This window comes from Lupinus angustifolius, chromosome LG10, assembly GCF_001865875.1.
Source record: "Lupinus angustifolius cultivar Tanjil chromosome LG10, LupAngTanjil_v1.0, whole genome shotgun sequence".
Taxonomy (NCBI): Eukaryota; Viridiplantae; Streptophyta; class Magnoliopsida; order Fabales; family Fabaceae; genus Lupinus; species Lupinus angustifolius.
The window spans coordinates 1,604,591-1,625,594 of NC_032018.1; the positions used below are offsets into that span (position 1 = coordinate 1,604,591).

At 33.8% G+C, this 21,004-nt stretch overlaps 2 protein-coding genes and 1 long non-coding RNA gene across 6 annotated transcripts; 2 read left to right on the forward strand and 1 right to left on the reverse strand.

The window, feature by feature from the left end:
- On the forward strand, window positions 2,598–8,867 carry LOC109358286 (homeobox-leucine zipper protein GLABRA 2). Its single transcript, XM_019602435.1, has 11 exons — window positions 2,598–2,815; window positions 3,028–3,317; window positions 4,079–4,196; window positions 4,391–4,585; window positions 4,899–5,273; window positions 6,246–6,347; window positions 6,980–7,189; window positions 7,357–7,531; window positions 7,641–7,912; window positions 8,025–8,111; window positions 8,365–8,867. Exons 1-11 carry the CDS (start codon window positions 2,636–2,638, stop codon window positions 8,743–8,745), a joined length of 2,385 nt encoding a protein of 794 aa, XP_019457980.1. The 5' UTR covers window positions 2,598–2,635; the 3' UTR covers window positions 8,746–8,867.
- On the reverse strand, window positions 6,395–7,030 carry LOC109358288. The gene is made up of 3 exons (XR_002108940.1): window positions 6,956–7,030; window positions 6,572–6,574; window positions 6,395–6,532 (listed from the first exon to the last, which is right to left on the reverse strand). It is a non-coding gene; the product is annotated as an uncharacterized LOC109358288 (long non-coding RNA).
- On the forward strand, window positions 9,915–19,412 carry LOC109358285 (golgin candidate 5-like). 4 transcript variants are annotated; one of them, XM_019602431.1, is made up of 20 exons: window positions 9,915–10,091; window positions 10,305–10,547; window positions 10,919–11,916; window positions 12,649–12,720; window positions 13,418–13,492; window positions 14,234–14,348; window positions 15,279–15,340; window positions 15,437–15,484; window positions 15,835–16,119; window positions 16,212–16,271; window positions 16,405–16,488; window positions 16,580–16,645; window positions 16,732–16,830; window positions 16,917–17,135; window positions 17,554–17,668; window positions 17,746–17,963; window positions 18,181–18,240; window positions 18,317–18,430; window positions 18,789–18,863; window positions 18,997–19,412. In XM_019602431.1, the coding sequence occupies exons 2-20, from the start codon at window positions 10,400–10,402 to the stop codon at window positions 19,030–19,032; spliced, it is 2,949 nt and encodes a 982-aa protein (XP_019457976.1). In that variant the 5' UTR covers window positions 9,915–10,091; window positions 10,305–10,399; the 3' UTR covers window positions 19,033–19,412. The 4 variants fall into 4 exon arrangements, with proteins under 4 accessions (XP_019457976.1, XP_019457978.1, XP_019457979.1 ...); XM_019602433.1 differs by having other exon boundaries at window positions 10,310–10,547; XM_019602434.1 differs by having other exon boundaries at window positions 10,385–10,547.

Below are 21,004 nucleotides of genomic sequence, written 5' to 3' on the forward strand. Positions count from 1 at the left end.
CATCATGATGTCGATGAAGTGCTCGTAAGAACTTGGAAGGGAACATAGTAGAAGAATTGCTTGGTTTTCATCTTCAATTTTAACATCAATATTCTTTAGATCAAGAATAATTTTGTTAAATTCATCCATATGATCTTTTATGGGCTTTCCTTCCTGCATTTGAAGAGTATATATTCTTTTCTTTAAATACAACCTGTTGGTGAGTGACTTCGTCATGTACAGACTTTCCAGCTTCAACCATAATGAAGCAGCTGTAGTTTCATCTGACACTTCTCGTAGAACTTCATCTCCCAAGCACAACAAAATTGCACTATGTGCTTTTTCCAAGTTTTCATTTTTCTTGTCCTCGGTCAGACTCTCTGGTAACTTGTTTCTACCTTCCAAGGCTTTGCCCAAGCCTTGATGAACTAGTAGAGCTTTCATCTTCAATCGCCAGAGGTTGAAAGCATTTTCTCCATCAAATTTAGCACTCGCCATGATAATCGTATACCGGAACAATATCGTAGTCCGTGAACATACACCAGGAATGTTCCCAGGAAAGAGAGGTGGGTCTTAACAGACACGCTTAAATACCAGGTCTTTCCTAAGACAGAACTTTCCTAGACATGCACTTTCACACTATTATATCTTTCCAGTAACAAGAACAATTCTTTTTTGGTGTGTAAGATCAGACAATGCTGCAAACACAGAGCATACTAAGAATTTTCTTTTAAATCGTACAACTTAGCATGCGAGAGCTCTACGAGCTCTAATACCACTTGTTGGGAGATCTTCATTTATGGGTTACAACATTCCTCCATGAGCTAAGTGAAAGAAGCATATAAGTGAGTTTAACACCACATCTTGACCCAAATCCTTAAGGTTTTGGTTCAAGACATGGTGTCTTTCTTGTGACTCTTCACTCTTCCAATACCCATGTAACAATGGAACTCCCAGATGGTTGAAGGCTCTGTGGTCGCAGTCTGGTCCAACAAGTTCTGACTTTAAAAATTTTCAGAGATAATATAAAGCACACTTTAATTTTAGATGCCCTATGTATTTTCTTATGTAAGAAAATAAGTATTAAGAAGTAGGGTATATATAAGAGTCACGGATATATAACACTATACTTATAAATTAGTAGACTAATGACTGGGTTGGATGCAAATACATTATATCTTAAATCTGAAATATTGAATGATATACGGACACGAAGAAAATGAATGAATAAAATATAAATAAAGCAATTGAAGACAAAGTTTATAGATGTGACTTAACTTGCCACATCATTTTCAATAGTTGTCCTAAATGGCTGACTCCTCTCATGTGTAACTAAATACCTTATATCATGTTTATGGTAAAAAAAAATTTCTTCTTCTTCTTTTTTTTGTTCTTTTTAATATGATGGTCAACTTAGGTTAGAATGACCGTTGAGCTAGAGGGGCATATTGCAAAAAAAGTAAATTATGTAGGTTGTACCTTTTTCTCAACGAAAAAGCAAAACTTATAATTTAGAAATGGGGATTGTGAACATTAAAAGAAATCTCATGATTTAGCTTTTACAATTAGTGCTTTCATTATTGAATTAATTAAAGATATGAAACCCAGTGTACCAAAAAGTATTAGGGGAACTTTGCATCTTAGAAGACATTTTAGTTAGTGTAAATTGTTAAATATTTCATAGGTTATAGATTATTTTCAATTATTTATTATGATGTTATATCTTTTAACAGATTTTTTTACAATATTATCAATAATTAAGTATACTATACTATTCTCATTTTTAATGTGTTTTCTAAAGAGCTTTTTAATATCTATTTATCGCTTTCGAAGTATTTACCCACGATATTAATAAAAGAGAATAACTAAAAGTTATAATAATAACATTGTAAGTTTGTAACTATCTTTTTGTGAACGATATTTTGATTATTTTAATAAACATATATGGAGTCGTCGTTCATAATTAGTTTAATGGACAAAATCACAAAAAATGAATTAGGGGTGCATGTACGAGTATAAATCTATCTCACATCTTTGTGATTATTTTCTCCCTTATTTTCCTTTTTGGGATTATTAATGTTTTAGTTTTTGCATAACAAACCTTGAAAACATATTAAAAAAACCAAGATAGGAATTTGCATAAGTGGCAAATCAAAGTTAGAAGCTACTTCAAAAATATAGTTCAATTTATAAAAGTTAGAAGGTGATTTGAATTATTATTTAGTCTAGTAAGAAAGGTTAAGAAATATTAGAATGTGGCATAAGATTCCTTAAACAAACCGTTGGAGTCATAAATTCAACTACTTAAAGTTAGTTGGCTCATGACTCTCTCTAACCTCTTCTCACATTCTCATTTCCATCCTCTCTATCTTTATCTAACAGTCAACCCTACCACCCTCCTTTCCATGTCCTTCATATTTTACACAACCATTCAATAATAAAAGGGATATGCATCTTTATTTCCACGTTTTCTATCCCACCATTTTTTTATTATACTTTAAATCCAAACCCTCTATTCTTTTTTTATTATTCTTTTCAAACCAAATATTACTTTTCATAATTATATGTAATTGGTAAATAAAATAATTTAAAAACATTAGCGAGTTGTTTGATTTTGATATTATATTCTTAAATTGAGTAGTCCCTACACTCACCTATGTCTTTCCCTCCTTATGTAAGAACTAACAACACAGAACCATTTTTGGTCTTTAAAACACATAACCATTCATCACCACACCCAACGTTGTCAATGTTTGCAGACATGTCTAACAACCCTTCTCCCACTTCTAATGCCAACAAACACTTCTTTTCCACTCCAGCACTCTCTCTTACCCTTGTAATCTTTCTATACATCTTTATTTTCTTCTGCAATTTTCACTCTTTTATGTTTACTCTAGCAACCAATGATTCATATAAAAATGTTATCTGTCATAATGATTCACATATAATTGTCACATATTTTGATGTATCTATAGAAATGATTTATCATGTGCTTTACATGCTTTTGTGTTTTCTGTCTATAACAACTGGTTGAAAACTGTGTTGAAGGCTGGGATATTCCGCCATGCTGGGGTGGCGGCGGTGGAGGAGGGTGAGGCGGCAACTTCAAACATGGAGGTGGAGGAAGGGGACGAGGGGAGTGGTGGGAAAAGAGAGGGCACAGTTGAGATAATAAGCAGTGAAAACTCTGGGCCCACAAGATCAAGATCAGAGGATGATATTGAAGGTGAACGTGAACATGAAGATGATGATGATGATGGAGATAATAATAATAAGAACAAGAAGAAGAGGAAGAAATATCATAGACACACTGCTGAACAGATCAGAGAAATGGAAGCGTGCGTATGATAGATTAATAATACTCACTTCTACTCTCTCAGTTGCAGTGTCTTAAATTTTCTATATTTATTCAAGAATTAATTTTACTCTTACTTGTTATATATATTTGTAAATGTTTTCTGGATACCAATATGATTGTCAATTTTATTTTTATTTATTATTTAAAACACGTATATAAAGAAGATACAAAGATACAAAGCATTTCATATATATATATAAACATGTATAATGTTACAGTGTAAAATATAATTTTGATGTAATAAATTACGAATTTGATATTTTGTATGTGTTTACATGTATTTGGCAAGAGTGAGGATAATATTATTGAATCATGAGGTGCTGATTTTGTCATATTTAAATCTGCAACTACTAATGAAATGGTTTCTTCCATAGTTAGGTGATTTAATTTGCATGCCAGCATTACCAGTAAGATTTCAACAATTTATTGGCTACGATTGTTAGAAAAGTTAGTGATATCATGTATGATCATGAAAAGGACGATAAGTAAAAGCTGAAGTTAACTTCAATTTTTTAACAGCCTTTACTTTATTTGTATGTTTGTTATTTATGTCTATATAAAGCACTTTTCCTTTATCTTCCACATGATTAGTTTGTGTTATGTAAGAGTTGTATTTGCATTATTAAACGCCATTTATTGGACCACTCTGCATATATGAATTAATGTACTATTGTACGTACCCTATTGTGAAAGATGAATTAATCAACAAAAAAAGCTTACATGAATGTACCATTTATGCAGCCTTTTCAAGGAGTCACCACATCCTGATGAAAAGCAGAGACACCAACTTAGCAAGCAATTAGGCCTTGCTCCTAGGCAAGTCAAGTTTTGGTTCCAAAATCGTCGAACCCAAATCAAGGTAACTTTGGGAGAAAGATATGTTGTCATAAAGTATATCTTAAACTAATAAAAACATATACCTAACTTTGTTTTATTTACTTACCCACCACCAATCACCGAAAACAATTTCTTTATTTATTATTTTTATATTTTTCAAAAGTATATTTCTCTGGTGAATTTAGCAATGATATATATACACATTGCCATTTGTAGGCAATACAAGAGCGTCATGAAAATTCATTGTTGAAGACAGAAATAGAGAAACTACAAGAGAAAAATAAGAACTTGAGAGAGACCATAAACAAAGCATGTTGCTCCAACTGTGGGGTACCCACCACTAACAGAGATGTTATCATGCCAACTGAAGAACAACAACTACGTATTGAAAATTCCAAACTTAAAGCTGAGGTCTGTGTATAACTATTTTCCTGTCCTTTTTCCACAAAACTTGGGTGTAATTTTTTTACAAAAATGTTACTTTTCCATACACTACACATAGCTCCACACTTCTACACATTTGAAAAGTGTTGCATTGTGTGTAGTGTGTACATATAACAATGTTTTTTCATGGTTGTAGTGTTGTTATCTAATGAAAATGTAATATGTGTTACAACAGTTACATGCTATACTTCTATTAATGATTGTCCCAAGTTATTTTACTTGGGTTTATCAAATATTGCAATCCACATTGATGAAAATTTACACTCTATCTAATGTGTAGATAGAGAAGCTACGAGCAGCATTAGGGAAATATCCATCAGGGTCAACTTCCCCATCATGTTCTGGTGGCAATGACCAAGAGAATAAAAGTTGTTTGGAGTTTTACACTGGAAATTTTGGAGTTGATAAGTCAAGGATAATGGAGAAAGTAAACCAAGCAATGGAAGAGCTTATAAAGATGGCTACAATAGGGGAACCACTATGGTTTCGTAGTGTTGAAACTGGTCGTGAAATACTTAACTATGATGAATACATGAAGGAGTTTGCAATTGAAAATTCAAACAGTGAAAGACCAAAGAGATCCATTGAAGCCTCAAGAGAGAGTGGGGTTGTTTTTGTGGATCTTCCACGGTTACTCCAAAGTTTTCTAGATGTGGTAAGGCACCTAACATATCACACATATACTAAGGATTCAAATATATAAATCTTATTGGAGAACACAACTTTTATGATTTTGAAGTATTGAATATACAGTTTTTTTATACATGTTTTATACCTCTGATATATTCCTTAGTGAGTGTCCTTTCCTAAAATTTAATGTCACATGAATATGTGAAAGATTTTGGCATGTAATAATATGTGTAAAGAAAGAGAAAAGGAATGCATGTTGAGTTTAGGGATGGCAAAAGAAAAATCCGACTTGTAGATACTCGTCAAAATATTCACAACGAGTATTCACAAATAGTATTGGTAAGAATATACATTATCTGACTAACCTGAGTCTGTGTCTATTCAGTTTCATTGTCATCCCTATTTAAATTTAAAGAACATGTTTAATAATGTCTTAATGGATGTTTGTAGCAAATTCTTTTATATATATTTTTAGAAAGAAAGTCCAAAAGACCACCTAAATTTAGTTGCAGTTTAGTACATAGAACTTAAAAAATGTACAAAAAAGGACCCACTCGAATGAAAACAAGTCTTTTCATGTCTAAAAATACCTTTTGGACTTTTTATAATATGTCATTTAGTCCCTAATCTTCGAAACATATATAAAACGGGTCAAAACTCTATTTTGGACGTGACATTTTCTATCCATTTAAACCTTTAAGACTAAGAGAAATTATTTTGCATCTGAACTCAGTTCATAGTCCTTTTTGCATATGTTAGGAATATGAGGACTAGATCATACATAATGCTACATAATCGAGTGAGATCTACTAAATAAAAAGTGGACTCATGAACAATGGCTATAATCTTGAATCAAATGACTATTTTTTAGCATTCTTGTTAATCTATTATAAATAAGTTTCTTAAATCAATTTAATTGAGCTGTGGATTATAATGAATTTATTTCCTTTTGACTTGAAAAATATAAGATCATATTTAGTAAGCTTTTTATTTTCAGAATCAATGGGAGGAAATGTTTACATGTTTAATATCTAAGGCAGCAACTATTGATATTATATGCAATGGAGAAGGTCCTAACAAGAATGGTGCAGTGCAACTGGTAAGGGGAAAATTCAATATTTTTGTGCTTGGTTTTTTCAATATTGCTGCATATGTATAACTAAGCTTCTGCTTATAGAGAATTAGGAATTATGATTTCTTAACCTATGCATTAATCTTCTGTTTGGTAAGTTTTATGACTTTTCCATGCTTTTATTCATGTCCCAGAAAGTATTGATTATGACACTAACAGCTTATAAAAGATAATATATAAAAGTTTGGTACTTTCTCCTCACTACCCTCATGTCTCACGCATCCAACATATACAACTGGAATCTTTCTCTGCATGTCCTTTCATATGTAAAAGATAAAAAGATAATAGTCCAACCACAAGAGCATATAAACTTATGTTTTATCCTTTATACAATATCAATATCTTTAATCATTTAGTGAGTTTGCCATAAAAATTAGTAAGTAAAAACATATTTATACCTTTAATCAGTTACTGTAGTTAAAAACTCCATGTACTTTTAACCAATGGTAGATAAACTCTTACTAGCTAAATGTTAACTTTAGAAGTAAACTTAGTTTAGATTTGTCTTTTTTCTTAATATATATAGCAATGAAGACAAACATGACAATGAAACTTTGTCCATGCAAACTCTTAACCTTAAATGTTTATTGGTTATATAGATGTTTGCTGAGCAGCAAATGCTAACACCAATGGTGGCCACAAGGGAATTGTATTTTGTCCGGTACTGCAAGCAATTGAATGCAAAACAGTGGGCAATTGTTGATGTATCCATAAACAAAGTTGAAGACAATATTGATTCCTCTCGTGTGAAATGCAGAAAACGTCCATCTGGTTGCATTATTGAGGATAAGTCAAATGGTCATTGCAAGGTAATATCAATAATATCTATGCATCTTTATTCGTATTACCGTAAATGTTTATATAGTCGGTGCTTCATTCACTATTCATAATAATACTTTTACAGTACATGTTACCTTAAATTTATGTGTGGATGCAATTTAAGCTAGTTCTGTATTGATCTTTCTTTTGGTTTTAGGTAATTTGGGTGGAGCATGTGGAATGCCAGAAGAGTGCAGTTCATACAATGTATCGCAGCATTGTAAACAGTGGTCTAGCCTTTGGTGCAAGGCACTGGATTACAACACTGCAACTTCAATGTGAAAGGCTACTTTTCTTCATGGCAACAAATGTTCCTATGAAGGACTCAATTGGTGAGTAATGAATCCTAAAAGGAAAACATTTTATATGTTATTTTGTTGAATAGTCCACTATAGAGTATAGAGATGTAAACTAAATAGATTGGTGGACAAATAATGTTAGGTGTTGCTACATTGGCTGGGAGGAAAAGCATTTTGAAGTTGGCACAAAGAATGACATGGAATTTCTGCCACGCAATTGGCGCATCAAGCTTCCATAAATGGACTAAGGTTACAAGTAAAACAGGAGAAGACATAAGGATTAGTTTTAGAAAGAACTTGAATGACCCTGGTGAACCTGTTGGAGTGATATTGTGTGCTGTTTCTTCTGTATGGTTGTCAGTCTCTCCTAATGTTCTATTTGATTTCCTGAGAGACGAAGCTCGAAGAACCGAGGTATCACTCTTTTGCTTGGTTCCCTTATTATGTTTTTGTCAAGTTGGTGAGTGTATAAAAATGGAATTGGAGTGGTGATTGTGTTGATAAATGATAATGATCATTTTCACAGTGGGATATTATGTCGAGTGGTGGCTCAGTGCAGTCAATTGCAAATTTAGCCAAAGGACAAGACAGAGGAAATGCAGTAACCATCCAAGTAAGTTGTTATGGTTCATTACATACTGAGATAGTTTTTAGTGCATGGACAGAACAACATGTTTTGTTCTGTTCTTTTTGGTTTCACAAATGTTACAATCTTCAGACATTTTCCTATTTTCTTCCAGCCAACAAAAACCATATGTTCTATTTCATTTTGTCCTGACATGTCTACCAAACGCTACCTAAACAAAACACATTCAAAACATGGTTGGTTGTAAGAAAAATATGATTTTTTTTCTCTTATTTTGCAGACAGTTAAATCCAAAGAAAACAACATGTGGATACTGCAAGATAATAGCACAAACCCTTATGAGTCAATGGTGGTATATGCTCCTGTGGATATAGCTGGTATTCAATCTGTTATGACAGGATGTGATTCAAGCAATCTTGCAATACTACCCTCAGGGTTCTCAATTATTCCTGATGGATTTGAATCAAGGCCATTGTTGATTACTTCAAAGCAAGATGAAAAAAACACAGAAGGTGGATCTTTATTTACAATAGCATTGCAGATTCTTACCAATGTTTCTCCTACTGCCAAGTTAACTATGGAGTCTGTGGACTCAGTCAACAATCTTGTGTCTTGTACATTGAGAAATATCAGAACAAGTTTACAATGTGAAGATGGGTAGTTAAAGTGAGAAAATTACTAGATAGACTTTAATTAGTTGTGATGATTAATCATAGCATTTCTATCAATCACCCTCTTATTAATCGATTTGGCAAAAATAACATGGTTGGTTTAATTCATTAATTTTATTGGAAAAGTGCATTTGGATTGAATATATACATAGATCTGTATCTGCAGTTTCATAGGTAGAAATTGACAGAAGAAACTAGAGATTAAGCATGTGTTGTACAGAACTATTATCACTTATTAATTATTATTCCATCCCACTTCTTATTCTTAATGGTGCCAACTGCCAATAGAGGCTTCTGAGTTGTTGAGGTTAGAATAGAGTCTCTTATATTACATTATATAATCGTCAAACGGATTTATACAAGTTGAGTTTTGGAAGAGAATAAAATGAAATGGAAGATTAGAGTCATTATCTATTATATAATCCTCGTAATACAAATACAGTTCATGAAGTTACTTCCGTTATTATGGATACTTCTCATCCGATATTAGGTATAATCAAGTTATAAAATTATAAAAAAATAATATATATTTATTGGTTACCCATGTATCTCCATCCTATTATGGAACTAATCATCAAGTATTATCATACATTCTCTCCCTAATAATGCTATGTCCAAGGATTGAATCAAGTGTCAAATTGATCCAAATTACTACCAACCATTGCTCCAAAAATAATGTTACTATTAGTCTATTGCTAAATAAGTTGTCTAAAGTTTTAAAATGACACCACATTAATTATATCGGACAAGTATCATATATCCCTAACGGTGTCTCATTTTCTGTCACAAGCCAATCATATATTGACACGTAGATAAAATAAAAATTTAAAAAATAAAAAGTAATAAAATAAAACACTCTGATTGGTTTGAGACATGGAGGAACACCATTTGAAACAAATAATCTCTTTGAACATAATTAAACTTTTATCTTACTAATAACAAGTGGTAAAGTTTATCTTGAAACACACAATTTACCTTTAAGACCTTAGTTTTTTTTTGTACTTTGAGATGGTGTTTGATCATTTTCATTTTATATGTTAATTTTCTCTTTTTATATATTACATTTGAAAATCTTTTCCCCCATTAATCTACGTAACCTTTAATTTTTTTTACCATTATTTTGGAAAGTACACTGCTGTCACCAAAATAATGAGAAAAAGAAGAGAGAGGAATTCAAGATCAAAACGACTGCGCAGCGTTCGTTAAGAAGGAAAAGCATTGGAATCGCGTTTTGGAGGATCCATAATCTATCGCAACAAAGTGTTGATCTTGCAGAGCTCATCAAATCTAACCTCCATTCGCGATTCTTCTGTACACATTCATTTGCTTCATCAAGGTTCTCTTCTTTCATTATTCACCATTTCAATCTCTCCTATGGATTTGTCTCTTTCCCTTTAGTATTATCCGATCCAAGGTTTTCATCGCAATTTTAGTTTCTACTCAAAACGGTGCAGTTTTTAGATTCATAACTGTAGAATTATATTTGATTTTAGTAAAATTTTGTTTGTCATTATTGTTGATGATTTTCTGGGATCTTGAATTTGAATAGAGTAGGGATTCAGAGGTGTGCGGTGCGTGCGTTTTGAATTGAGAATGTGCATCACGGTTCGAGTTTAATTTGGTTTGTAGCTTTAAGCTTTCGAGATGGCGTGGTTTGGAGGGAACAATTCATGGGGGAACTTCCCTGATTTGGCGGGAGCTGTGAATAAGCTTCAGGAGAGTGTCAAGAGTATCGAGAAGAATTTCGATACTGCTCTCGGCTTTGAAGAGAAGTCTGAATCCAGCGGAGAAGGTATTTTGTTTAAGTTACTGTAACTCTTCTTTGTTTTCTCTCCATGGATTTCTCATTTCTCTATCAGATATGAATTTTAATGATTGAGGTAGATCATGCAAATGAATAACTCTGAATACTCTTGTATTATTTCCTCTTGATAAATAAAGAAGATTTTGGATGCTTTTTATATTCCCAATATATTGAATTGTTGAGGTAGATCTTGTATTATTTCCTCTTGACATTAGCAATGCTCTTATGCAAAGTCTATTAACTGCTTTAACTGTAAGTTAGGGGTTTTTTGAATTGTTGGATGGGTTGTGTGTTCTCTTGATCGGGACTTTTCACTTCTCATACTGATTAGAGTTATGCCCTTTGTTTCTGCATTCCAGCTTCAGGATCATGGCCTATACCCGCAGACACGAAAACCCTATTTAATCCTGTTATGTCCTTTTTGGGGAACAAAAGTGAGGAAAGTAATGAAGAAATATCCGAAAAAGTTGAACCCTCTCAACAAGAATCTGAAACTGTGAAGTCACTGGAAAAATCTGAGTCTCCTGATCATATACCTGTGGCTGATGGAAAAGAAGGCACTGTAGCTGATAATGTAGTCCATGCAGAAACTGAAGAAACTATTGTTCAAGAAGAAAATGAAGTGCTTAAGGTAGAAGAAGACAGTGAGCATACTGAGTCAGCGGATGGAACAACTGCAGAGAGTTTGGACCCTGGAAAAGCAGAACACCCGTTAACAGAGATGCCTGTTGAATTGCTTGAATCCCCCATTCAGAAATTTGAGAATTCAGATTCGGTTGACAATCCTCAAGAGAATAAAATTGTTAATGCAGGGACCTCTGGTAGTCCAGTATTGATGCAATCCGAACCTTCTAATGTTATGGATGAGCTTGTTGGGGGTACTAGTGAGCCTGGTGAGTCACATGGTATTAGTGACGTGCGTGCTAATTCACAAGTCGATATTAAAGAGGAAAGTAAAGAAGAGAAGGTGGAAGCAGAAGAAAGTTTAGAGAGAGTTTCTTCTGTTCAACCCGAGGCATCAGGTGATAGCGAGAATAGAGATGACACTAATGATTCTGTTGCTACCGAGGAAGCCATTAGCAATGATCAATCATATAATGAACACTTATCCAGTGTTACTCCACCAAAAGAATCTTCTGAGGTGATATCTGAATTGGTTTTGCATGAAAACGACACAACTGTTAAGGAAAATGAAAGGGACCATTTAGCCAATGATGTTGAAACTGACATGAAAGAGCAGCATTTGGGTTCTGCAAGAAATATGTCCGAATCAGATTCCATGCTTGAACTAGAGAGGCTGAAGAAGGAGATGAAATTTATGGAAGCTGCCCTACAAGGTGCTGCAAAACAGGCTCAGGTATTTCGTTTTGCTGCATATAGTCATGACAGTAACAAATGGTTTTTAATGCATATTCATTTTTGTGTTGGAAGTGTCCTGATGGTAAGACAACGTAAGGCTCAGATGTTGTTTTTCGACTATGAAGGCGGCCTTCGTAATTATTAAGGATTTTTTCTTGGTTAAGACCTAAGGGTTTAAGGTTGTAAAAGCCCCCTCTGGATACTATTTATCCAAACAAAGATCATGGAGATTGCCAAGTTATACTAAAATCATTAGGTTTTTGATTCACTTTGTCATAAATATGTTCTTTGGTCCATTCTGGACTGATTTACAAGTGTACATAAATTGTTTATTTCTAGAGTCAGTGTTGAATTTTGTCTCCATGTGACACACATTATAGTCGAACTTGGATCATGTTTATAACTTTTACCCTTACACAGTTCTTGGTTTCTTAGTTCTTAAATCCTAATGCATATGAATGCATATGCCTTCTGTTCATCTATAATCAGCTAACATCTTCTGATTCCTCTTGTAAAAGATGATACAATTCTCCTATCAGGAAGGTGGGGTTTCCATTTATTGCTAAAAGTCATTGATTTTTTGTTTGGTTGTAAGTGTCTTGGTTTGTTCCAAAAGATGCTTATTTTGTCTAGTTATGCTCCCCATTCCTTAACTTGTATGTGCGCTTTTTGCAGCCATTACAGTGTTGCATATCTAGTTGCTATATTGTAATCTTGGTTCTCTTTGCAGGCTAAAGCTGATGAGATTGCAAAGTTTATGAATGAAAATGAACAATTAAAAGCTGTGATAGAGGATTTGAAGGTATATTTATTTTCTCAAGTTATGTTGCTTTTTGATTTAATACTTGGCCTTTCTGTTGTTACCTTCAGATCCTGAATCTTTCCAGTCTTGCTAATATCATCTGTGCACTCGCATCTGTATTTTAAGCATTTAAACTGACATTTCTTCCCTATATTGCATCAGAAGCTAATCTTGTGTCCTAATTTTTCCAAGACATGATCTGCCATCATGGAAAGTAGAAACATCGAATTGATTATAATAATATATGGCTAACTTATGTGGGATATATGAACTGATGTCATGTGAAAAAATGAGCTGAAGGATGTTCATTTGTCAATGATAGTCGTAGATGATATGATGCAGTAGAATTCTTTTTAGACTTTAAAGCTAGATTTTTTTAGGATTTTCTTGGATTTATCTTATTGATACAGCATGGTTCAGTTCTACTTGTATACAACATTTATCACAAATAATTTGTTTTAGTCATTCATGATTTCATACGGGCATTTCATAAATGTTGTCCTTACGCCCCTTGTAATTTGTATGCCATGTATCAGTTTTTTTCGTCATACATTATTCTATGAAAATTATTGTGCTTTTGCAAACTTATTAGCATGTGTTCTCTTTCTCGTTTTATAATGTGCTGGTGTTGCACCCCATCCTACTTGTCACTTTCTTTTCAAATATTTATGTTTCGTTCCTGATAATTATGGAACAGAGAAAATCCAATGAGGCAGAAGTTGAGACTTTGCGAGAGGAATACCATCAGAGGGTTGCAACTCTTGAGAGAAAGGTATGATTTGTCATAATTCTTTTTTTTTTGGTAAATGAAATTTTATTAAGGACAAATTTACATCAAAAGAGTAACAAAAATATACAGCATCACGAAAGGAAAAGGTCCCAATAAGAGACACAAGGGAACAACAAACCCCTAAACATTTTGTCATAATTCTTATTTGTTTTTGTGTATAGTGTATAATATTCATAATCAGTATGTATGAAACTCTGATTGACCTTTTCACTATAAAACCAACTTAGTATAGCACAAATGGTAGAAGTGTTATTGCTAAGGCATCCCATGTTTTCCTTTGCTTAGTTTGCACTTCAGATGTTGTTCTCAAAATTCACGTCATATCAATGCACTGCTGACACTGATGCCATATTGTTAAGGCATCATGTGTTTTTCTTTGTTTGCCTAATCACATGCTTTATTACAATGTAATACTTATGGGTTATGGGTTGAAACTGCCTTCCATTCATAAATTTCATGTTTTTCAATTACGTTTCAAATAGGAATGGGCAGTTGGGACCATTTTTGAAAACTCAACTACAACCTAGAGAGATATTATAATTTCAATATTAGAGAATGTGAGCATTTAAGCATTGGAGATTGGTATTAAAAAAATTCTGGGATTTGAAGAATGTGATTTATCAATGGATTATTGGGTGTTATGTTTATGTCTTAAAGTGTATGCTGTCTAGTTTGGACTACAACTATTATGAAATTTTATGCATTTTGTGTTAATATTTGCAGTTATATGCTCTCACTAAGGAAAGGGATACCCTTCGCCGGGAGCAGAATAAAAAAAGTGATGCAGCTGCTCTCTTGAAGGAAAAGGATGAAATAATTACTCAAGTTATGGCAGAAGGTACTGCATTCTGAAATCAAGCCTAAGTCCGTATAATTTAGAACTCCTTTTTTGTTTTTTAGTATTGTCCTTTTAGGGTTGAGCATATGGAAGGTCCATTTTGGATATGACCGCAAAGCTTAAAGAGATGGATTCTTTAACATCATATTGTTCAGCAAGATGAATATTCAAAGTCATTGATTATCAACACCTTTACTCAGACTATGTTCCTATGTGCGATAATATCAAGTTTTTTCATCTATATGGCAAATTCTAAACAATCACCTTGCTTGGCCTTCAAAATTATTTGGTTTGAGTGAGGTCCCTGGATGGTATTTCACGTGGAGGGAGGGGTGGCCTGTATGGTTTTTAGGGTATTCAGCATATCCGTTTCTATATTTCAATTGAAAGTGGTTCGATTAATGCCTAGTTTGATGGAACCTTCGTTATCCATAGCACCAAAAATATATAGGCACTCATGTGTCGCTGTGGCGTACAATGTTTGATAATATTGAAAAGGTTGTAACTTCTAACTAGATGCATCACACAAGCTATTTTTTTCCTTTCAAGTTTATACTGATGGTTAAAGTATTGAATCAATGTAATTGTTGTGGCTGCTCCATCAATTGGAAGCCTTGATCAAGGCAGGTGAACACTTTGGCTAGGGATCTTGGATAATAGAAGAAAAGTGCTGATTGAATTTGGTTTCAATTTATGCTTAGTTTAGAGGTTTATTAGTTCCTTTAAATGGACATCTTTAGCATAATCTGGCAACCTTGTTTAAGTGTTCAGCTTGGTGGAAAGGAATAGATGAGGTGGTTAGGAGTGAAAAGAGGGTTAAATTGAGGAAAGCCGATGTTGTGTTATAAAATTTGAAATTATTAACTGTTCTTTGATTTGGTGGAGATTATAGGTGGCCCTTTTTACATATAAAACGGTCTCTCATCACAGGTGAAGAGCTTTCCAAAAAGCAGGCTGCTCAAGAAACTACAATTAGGAAACTAAGGGCTCAGGTATTTGGACTACTTGTTATATCTTCCCACCAAGTTCAATCCTTTTCTAAACCTACATATTGTAATAAGTCTTTTATTTTATTTTATGAAAGCTAGATTAGAGAGATTGAGGAGGAGAAGAAAGGTTTAACTACAAAACTTCAGGTAATTGAATTCTGACAGAATTATTGAACACTGTTGTTTGCTGGTAACTTGTTTGAGTTAATTATCTTCACTCATCATGGAATTTGAGAAGCAGGAAATTCATGCAGTATAGATACTGTACTGTTTTACTGTCAACTTGCTGTTTGAGTTCACTTGTTCAAGTTGTTTATCTCTTTCTGCATGTAACAGCGTATTGCTTTTAAGGGTAATTTACGATTTAGTGTGCTACCATGAACAATCCTCTATACGACTGAAATTGTCAAATTCTCTTTTGAAGACATGTTGACAATCCTCATATTTATTAGTACTTTTGATTGGAACGACTGTTTGGTTAATGTCGTGCAAACCAGGTAGAGGAGAATAAGGTAGAGAGTATCAAGAGGGACAAGACAGCTACAGAGAAGCTATTGCAAGAAACAATAGAAAAACATCAAACAGAACTTGCAGCGCAGAAAGAATATTATACTAATGCTTTGGTTGCTGCTAAGGAGGCTGAAGCATTAGCAGAGGCTCGTGCAAACAATGAAGCAAGGAATGAGTTAGAGAGTCGTCTAAGAGAAGTCGAGGAGCGTGAATCTATGCTAGTTCAGACACTTGAAGAATTGAGGCAAACATTAAGTAGAAAGGAACAGCAGGTTTCTCTCTCTCTCTCTCTCATTCTTTTTACTGAGTTGACTTTATCTGGATATAGCTATTATGTTTTAATGTTCTCTTCATCTGTATTTAGGCAGTCTTCAAAGAAGACATGCATCGCAGAGAAATCGAGGATCTTCAAAAACAGTACCAGGTTGCCCGCCAGCCCTCTGTTTGTCCTTAAATTGTCTAACTTTTCGAGGATCGTGCTTTTCCTTGTCCTATTTAAGTTCTAGCAACTTCATTCATGCATTTCGTAGTTTGCATAATTCGGTTGTCTTATTTAGGAAAGTGAAAGACGATGTGAAGAACTGATTACCCAAGTTCCAGAATCAACAAGGCCGCTATTAAGGCAGATTGAAGCCATGCAGGTTAATAAACATATGATTCAAATATGCTTTCCTTCTGTTTTTTGTTCTGCTGCACGGGGTCTGTACTTGAGTAGATTTCACCTGATAACAGGAAACAAATGCCAGAAAAGCTGAAGCTTGGGCTGCTGTTGAAAGAACTCTCAATTCTCGACTTCAGGTCTCTACCATACTTTTTGAATAAATTTAGAAACATTCCCTCTGGGTACTATTTCATCTCTTTCTCATTGGCTATTGATCCTACAGGAAGCAGAGGCTAGAGCTGCAACTGCCGAGGAAAGAGAGCGATCTGTGAATGAACGCTTATCTCAGACTTTGTCTCGAATTAATGTCCTTGAGGCTCAGGTCCTGCAATTTCTTGTGTGAAATTATGTGTATAACTATGATGGCAGTTCCATGTAGCTGTGACTTACTTTAACAATGAATTACAGATTTCATGCCTTAGAGCAGAACAGACTCAGTTAAGTAGGACCCTTGAAAAGGAGAGACAGAGGGCATCTGAAAGTAGGCAGGAATACCTTGCAGCAAAGGAGGAAGCCGATACTCAAGAAGGTCGTGTGAGACAGCTTGAAGAAGAGATGAGAGACATTAGGCAGAAACACAAGCAAGAGTTACAGGACGCTTTGATGCATAGGGAGCTTCTTCAGCAGGTAGAGCTTCTGCCACTAGATTTCGAAGTTAGCATTGATAACCATTTTACATGAGGCTCATGGTTTCTTCTTCCATTAAATTTCTCTTATATTTCATTTCTCATATAACATGGGTAATGAAACGACCCACCCGAAGAGAGATATTGGGTTACATACTGCATGAATTTTTCTGAAAAATGTTCCATAAGAAAGCCAACTTGCTGTTATTGTGGACTTCTTTGTGGGCAGTTGGAATAGAACTAATGTTAGTGTGCTGAGGTAGGATATTTAGGCAAATGTATGGAACAAGCAATGTATAAAAAATGAAAACAAAGATCGATGTGGTATGGAATTTCTTGTAACAGTTTCGTCCATGTTATTAAAACCTTCATGACTACTGTTTTTCAAGTTCCTAAATGAAGGTCTTCATTTTTGCCAGGAGATAGAAAAAGAAAGGGCTGCTCGATCAGAACTGGAGAGGACTGCTCGTGTTCATTCTGCTTCGTTATCTGAGCAAACTCAAACAACAAAGCTCACTCCTACTTTTGAAAATGGTATGATGCGCTGCTTTTCTTTACGTTACTTGTCTCAGTTGTTTATGATATTTTCTATGATGTTCTTTATGATATAGGCCTGTCTCGGAAACTCTCTAGTGCAAGCTCCCTGGGAAGCATGGAAGAGAGTTACTATCTGCAAGCATCATTGGACTCATCTGATAGTTTTTCTGAGAGGAGAAACCCTGGAGAATTAAGCATGAGTCCTTACTATATGAAGAGCATGACGCACAGTTCTTTTGAAGCTGCACTTCGTCAGAAGGAGGGTGAACTTGCTTCATATATGTCACGTTTGGTATGATATGTCTCCATTCCATGACTTAATATTTGGCTACATGGGCCGAACGAGCAATAATGATTTATCATATATCATGTTTATTGACAAAGCCTTGATCTCTAAATCTTTCCTCATCATATATTGAACATATCATAATGTATAAGTTTTAAAGTTTATATTAAGTTGTTAGATCATAATAATCTTGATGACATTTTATTAATTATAAAATTTCCAGGCCTCACTGGAATCTATTCGCGATTCTCTTGCTGAGGAGTTGGTTCAAATGACTGAACAGGTGAATTCAGCTTCCTGTTCACTACTACTGGCCCCTTTGCTTGTTATTAACCATGACTTGCATATCCACACTGCAGTGTGAAAAGTTGCGTGCGGAGGCTACTCTGTTACCTGGCTTACGATCAGAGCTGGAATCACTGAGGAGGAGGCACTCTGCTGCTTTGGAGTTGATGGGTGAACGTGACGAGGAGGTAATTTTCACTTCGGCAACGTTTTCTCTCTAGGAAACTCAAAGGACTCCTATAAACTTGTAGAAGAACTTACTCTTGTTTGCCTTATAAATTATCTTCTCTTGAAATACTTCATGGAATGGCACAACTGCATCTTAGAAATTAAATGAAAGAAAAAAACTAGACATGGTAGGCCCCAAATACAAAAAGGGGAATAAGAGAAAAGAAAATGTTGTTAAGGAAGTAGGGATATAGTAATACTGAGGCTTCCGACTTTGCTATATCTTATCTATCCCTGTTTCCTTTTATGTTTTGCCCCTTAAATATTTAAATAGAACGGCTTATTACTGCTTATCTAAAAGAAGTTGAATGTGTTTAGCTGGAGGAGCTTCGTGCTGATATTGTAGACTTGAAGGAAATGTACAGAGAACAAGTCAACTTGCTTGTGAATAAGGTATTTTTGTTAAACAATATCTTATTTGCTTCTTTGATGTCTTCAGTTATATTTTTCTCACCTGTTCTTATAGTGCTTTCTCCTTTCTTTTATCAATCTTCTGAATTTCTAACCTTGCTACATCTTTTTACAGATCCAGATAATGGGTTCATCTACGGGGAGTGCCTAATTCGGCTGAACAGGGGGTGTGGGAAAGGGAAGGTTAGTGTCTGGCTATGTCTTCAAATCTTGTGGGATGCAATGGCATAGTAATATATTGAAGATATAGCCTTTGGTCTCTGGAAAATAATTCCTTCAAGCTCTTCATTGAATATTTATATCATCTTTGTGTGGGCGACAGATTCTGAAGATCACCCTTGTTAAATGAGTTGAGGAATATTGTATAGCCAATCTCTTCACACCACATTCAAAGTGGTTTGTGTATTTACTTATAAAAATGTTGATTAATTTGATATTTTGGTAGTTAGATCTCATCAAACAGGATATATTTGTCAATGGATTTTGTAGTGTGGATGAACTGCTTGGAAAATTGAGGGTTATTGTAATCAAGTATTCCATCTGAAACGTGTTTTTTTCTTACTACAAATTGATGTCATTGCAACTGATAGATGATTATGGAATTTCTTCTACACGGGCATTCAAGGAGGGGGGATGCTGATTTAGCTATTAGGGGCATATTATGATTTTTATAGAATCAAATTTTTATTATGTTGTACCAAACTTGTTATTAATATGGTTAACTCATGATGTACCAAAAAGGTGTTAGTCGGATAGTACAAAGCTTGGTGGATTTCTAGATAGATAAAAGGTTAAATGTCTGATTCTGAGAAGTGATGTTTGTTGAGAGGAACAATTACGAAGTTCGAGAAAAATTAGTTTCTTTACTCATTGAGGGAGGGAAAACTTATACAAAAAAGGTAGAGTAAATTATACTGACACATCCTGAGTTTTAGTGAAATTGCATAAATCATCCTCACTTTTCTACAACTGCACAAATCTCCCATAGTTTTTATACTTTCATTACACTGAATCACCCATGTATAAGAAATAAGTGTAATCTTTTAAAAAAAAAATATGATAAATGTAATTAAGTTAAATAAAACATAATATATTGTGTAGACAAGTCTAAATAATATGCAAATCAATGCATCTTTATTATTTTTGGTTACAAAATGCATTAATAATTCTAAAGAAATATTTTTTAAATTGCTCGATTAAATAATAGTGTAACGAACCAAAAATAATAAAGAAATATTAACTCATATATTATTTGGATTTGTCTCTGCAATATATCATGTTTTTGTTTAATTTAATTGCGTTTATAAAAAAATTTGTTTAAAATATTACACTTCGTATGCAGGGGTGGTCAGTGTAATGAAAGTATAAAAATTAGGAAAGATTTTTGCAGATGTAAAAAAATGAAGGGTAGTTTATGTAATTTCACTAAAACTCATGGGATGTCAGTGTAATTTACTCAAAAATTATATTTTTTTTTTTTGTAATGGTAGCTTACAAGGACCTAATAACTATTTCTCTGTATACTCTCTAGGTTATATTAGTCTCTCTAAAGCACTATTTTAATAAGGTGTTGTTTTATTAGTATAAAATATCCTTAGATTCCTAAAAATACCAACAAAAAAATATGTTATTCTTATCTAATAAGAAAAATGTATGTTACAATTCGTTTTTGGTTAATGTATAGACGTAGATAGAAAAATTTAGTTTACCAATAATAAGTTAACTAAATATGATAATTTTTCTAAACAAAGAAAAGACTTTTAAGTCTTTACCCATATACAAATTATTTTTATCCAAAGAATAAGTAGATTTATTATAATGATTTTAACCTTGTGTTCATGTAGAAGCATAGTAATCTGTGCATGACAATACAGTAATTTTTAATAATTTTAAATTTATATGGCAAGTTATAAAAGTATAAAACAAAAACTTACAGTTAAAGCAATATATCACCTAGTACTTAAAGTACATCGATAATGAATCAGTATTGTATTTTTTTGGTATTTTTTGTTTTTAATTGGTCCAACCCACCCATATGTTCTTCTTTGAAAGGTGAACGTTGAGAGAGTGAGAGAGAGAGTTAGCAATGGAGAAGATGAGAATAGAAGAGGTTCATTTATCTA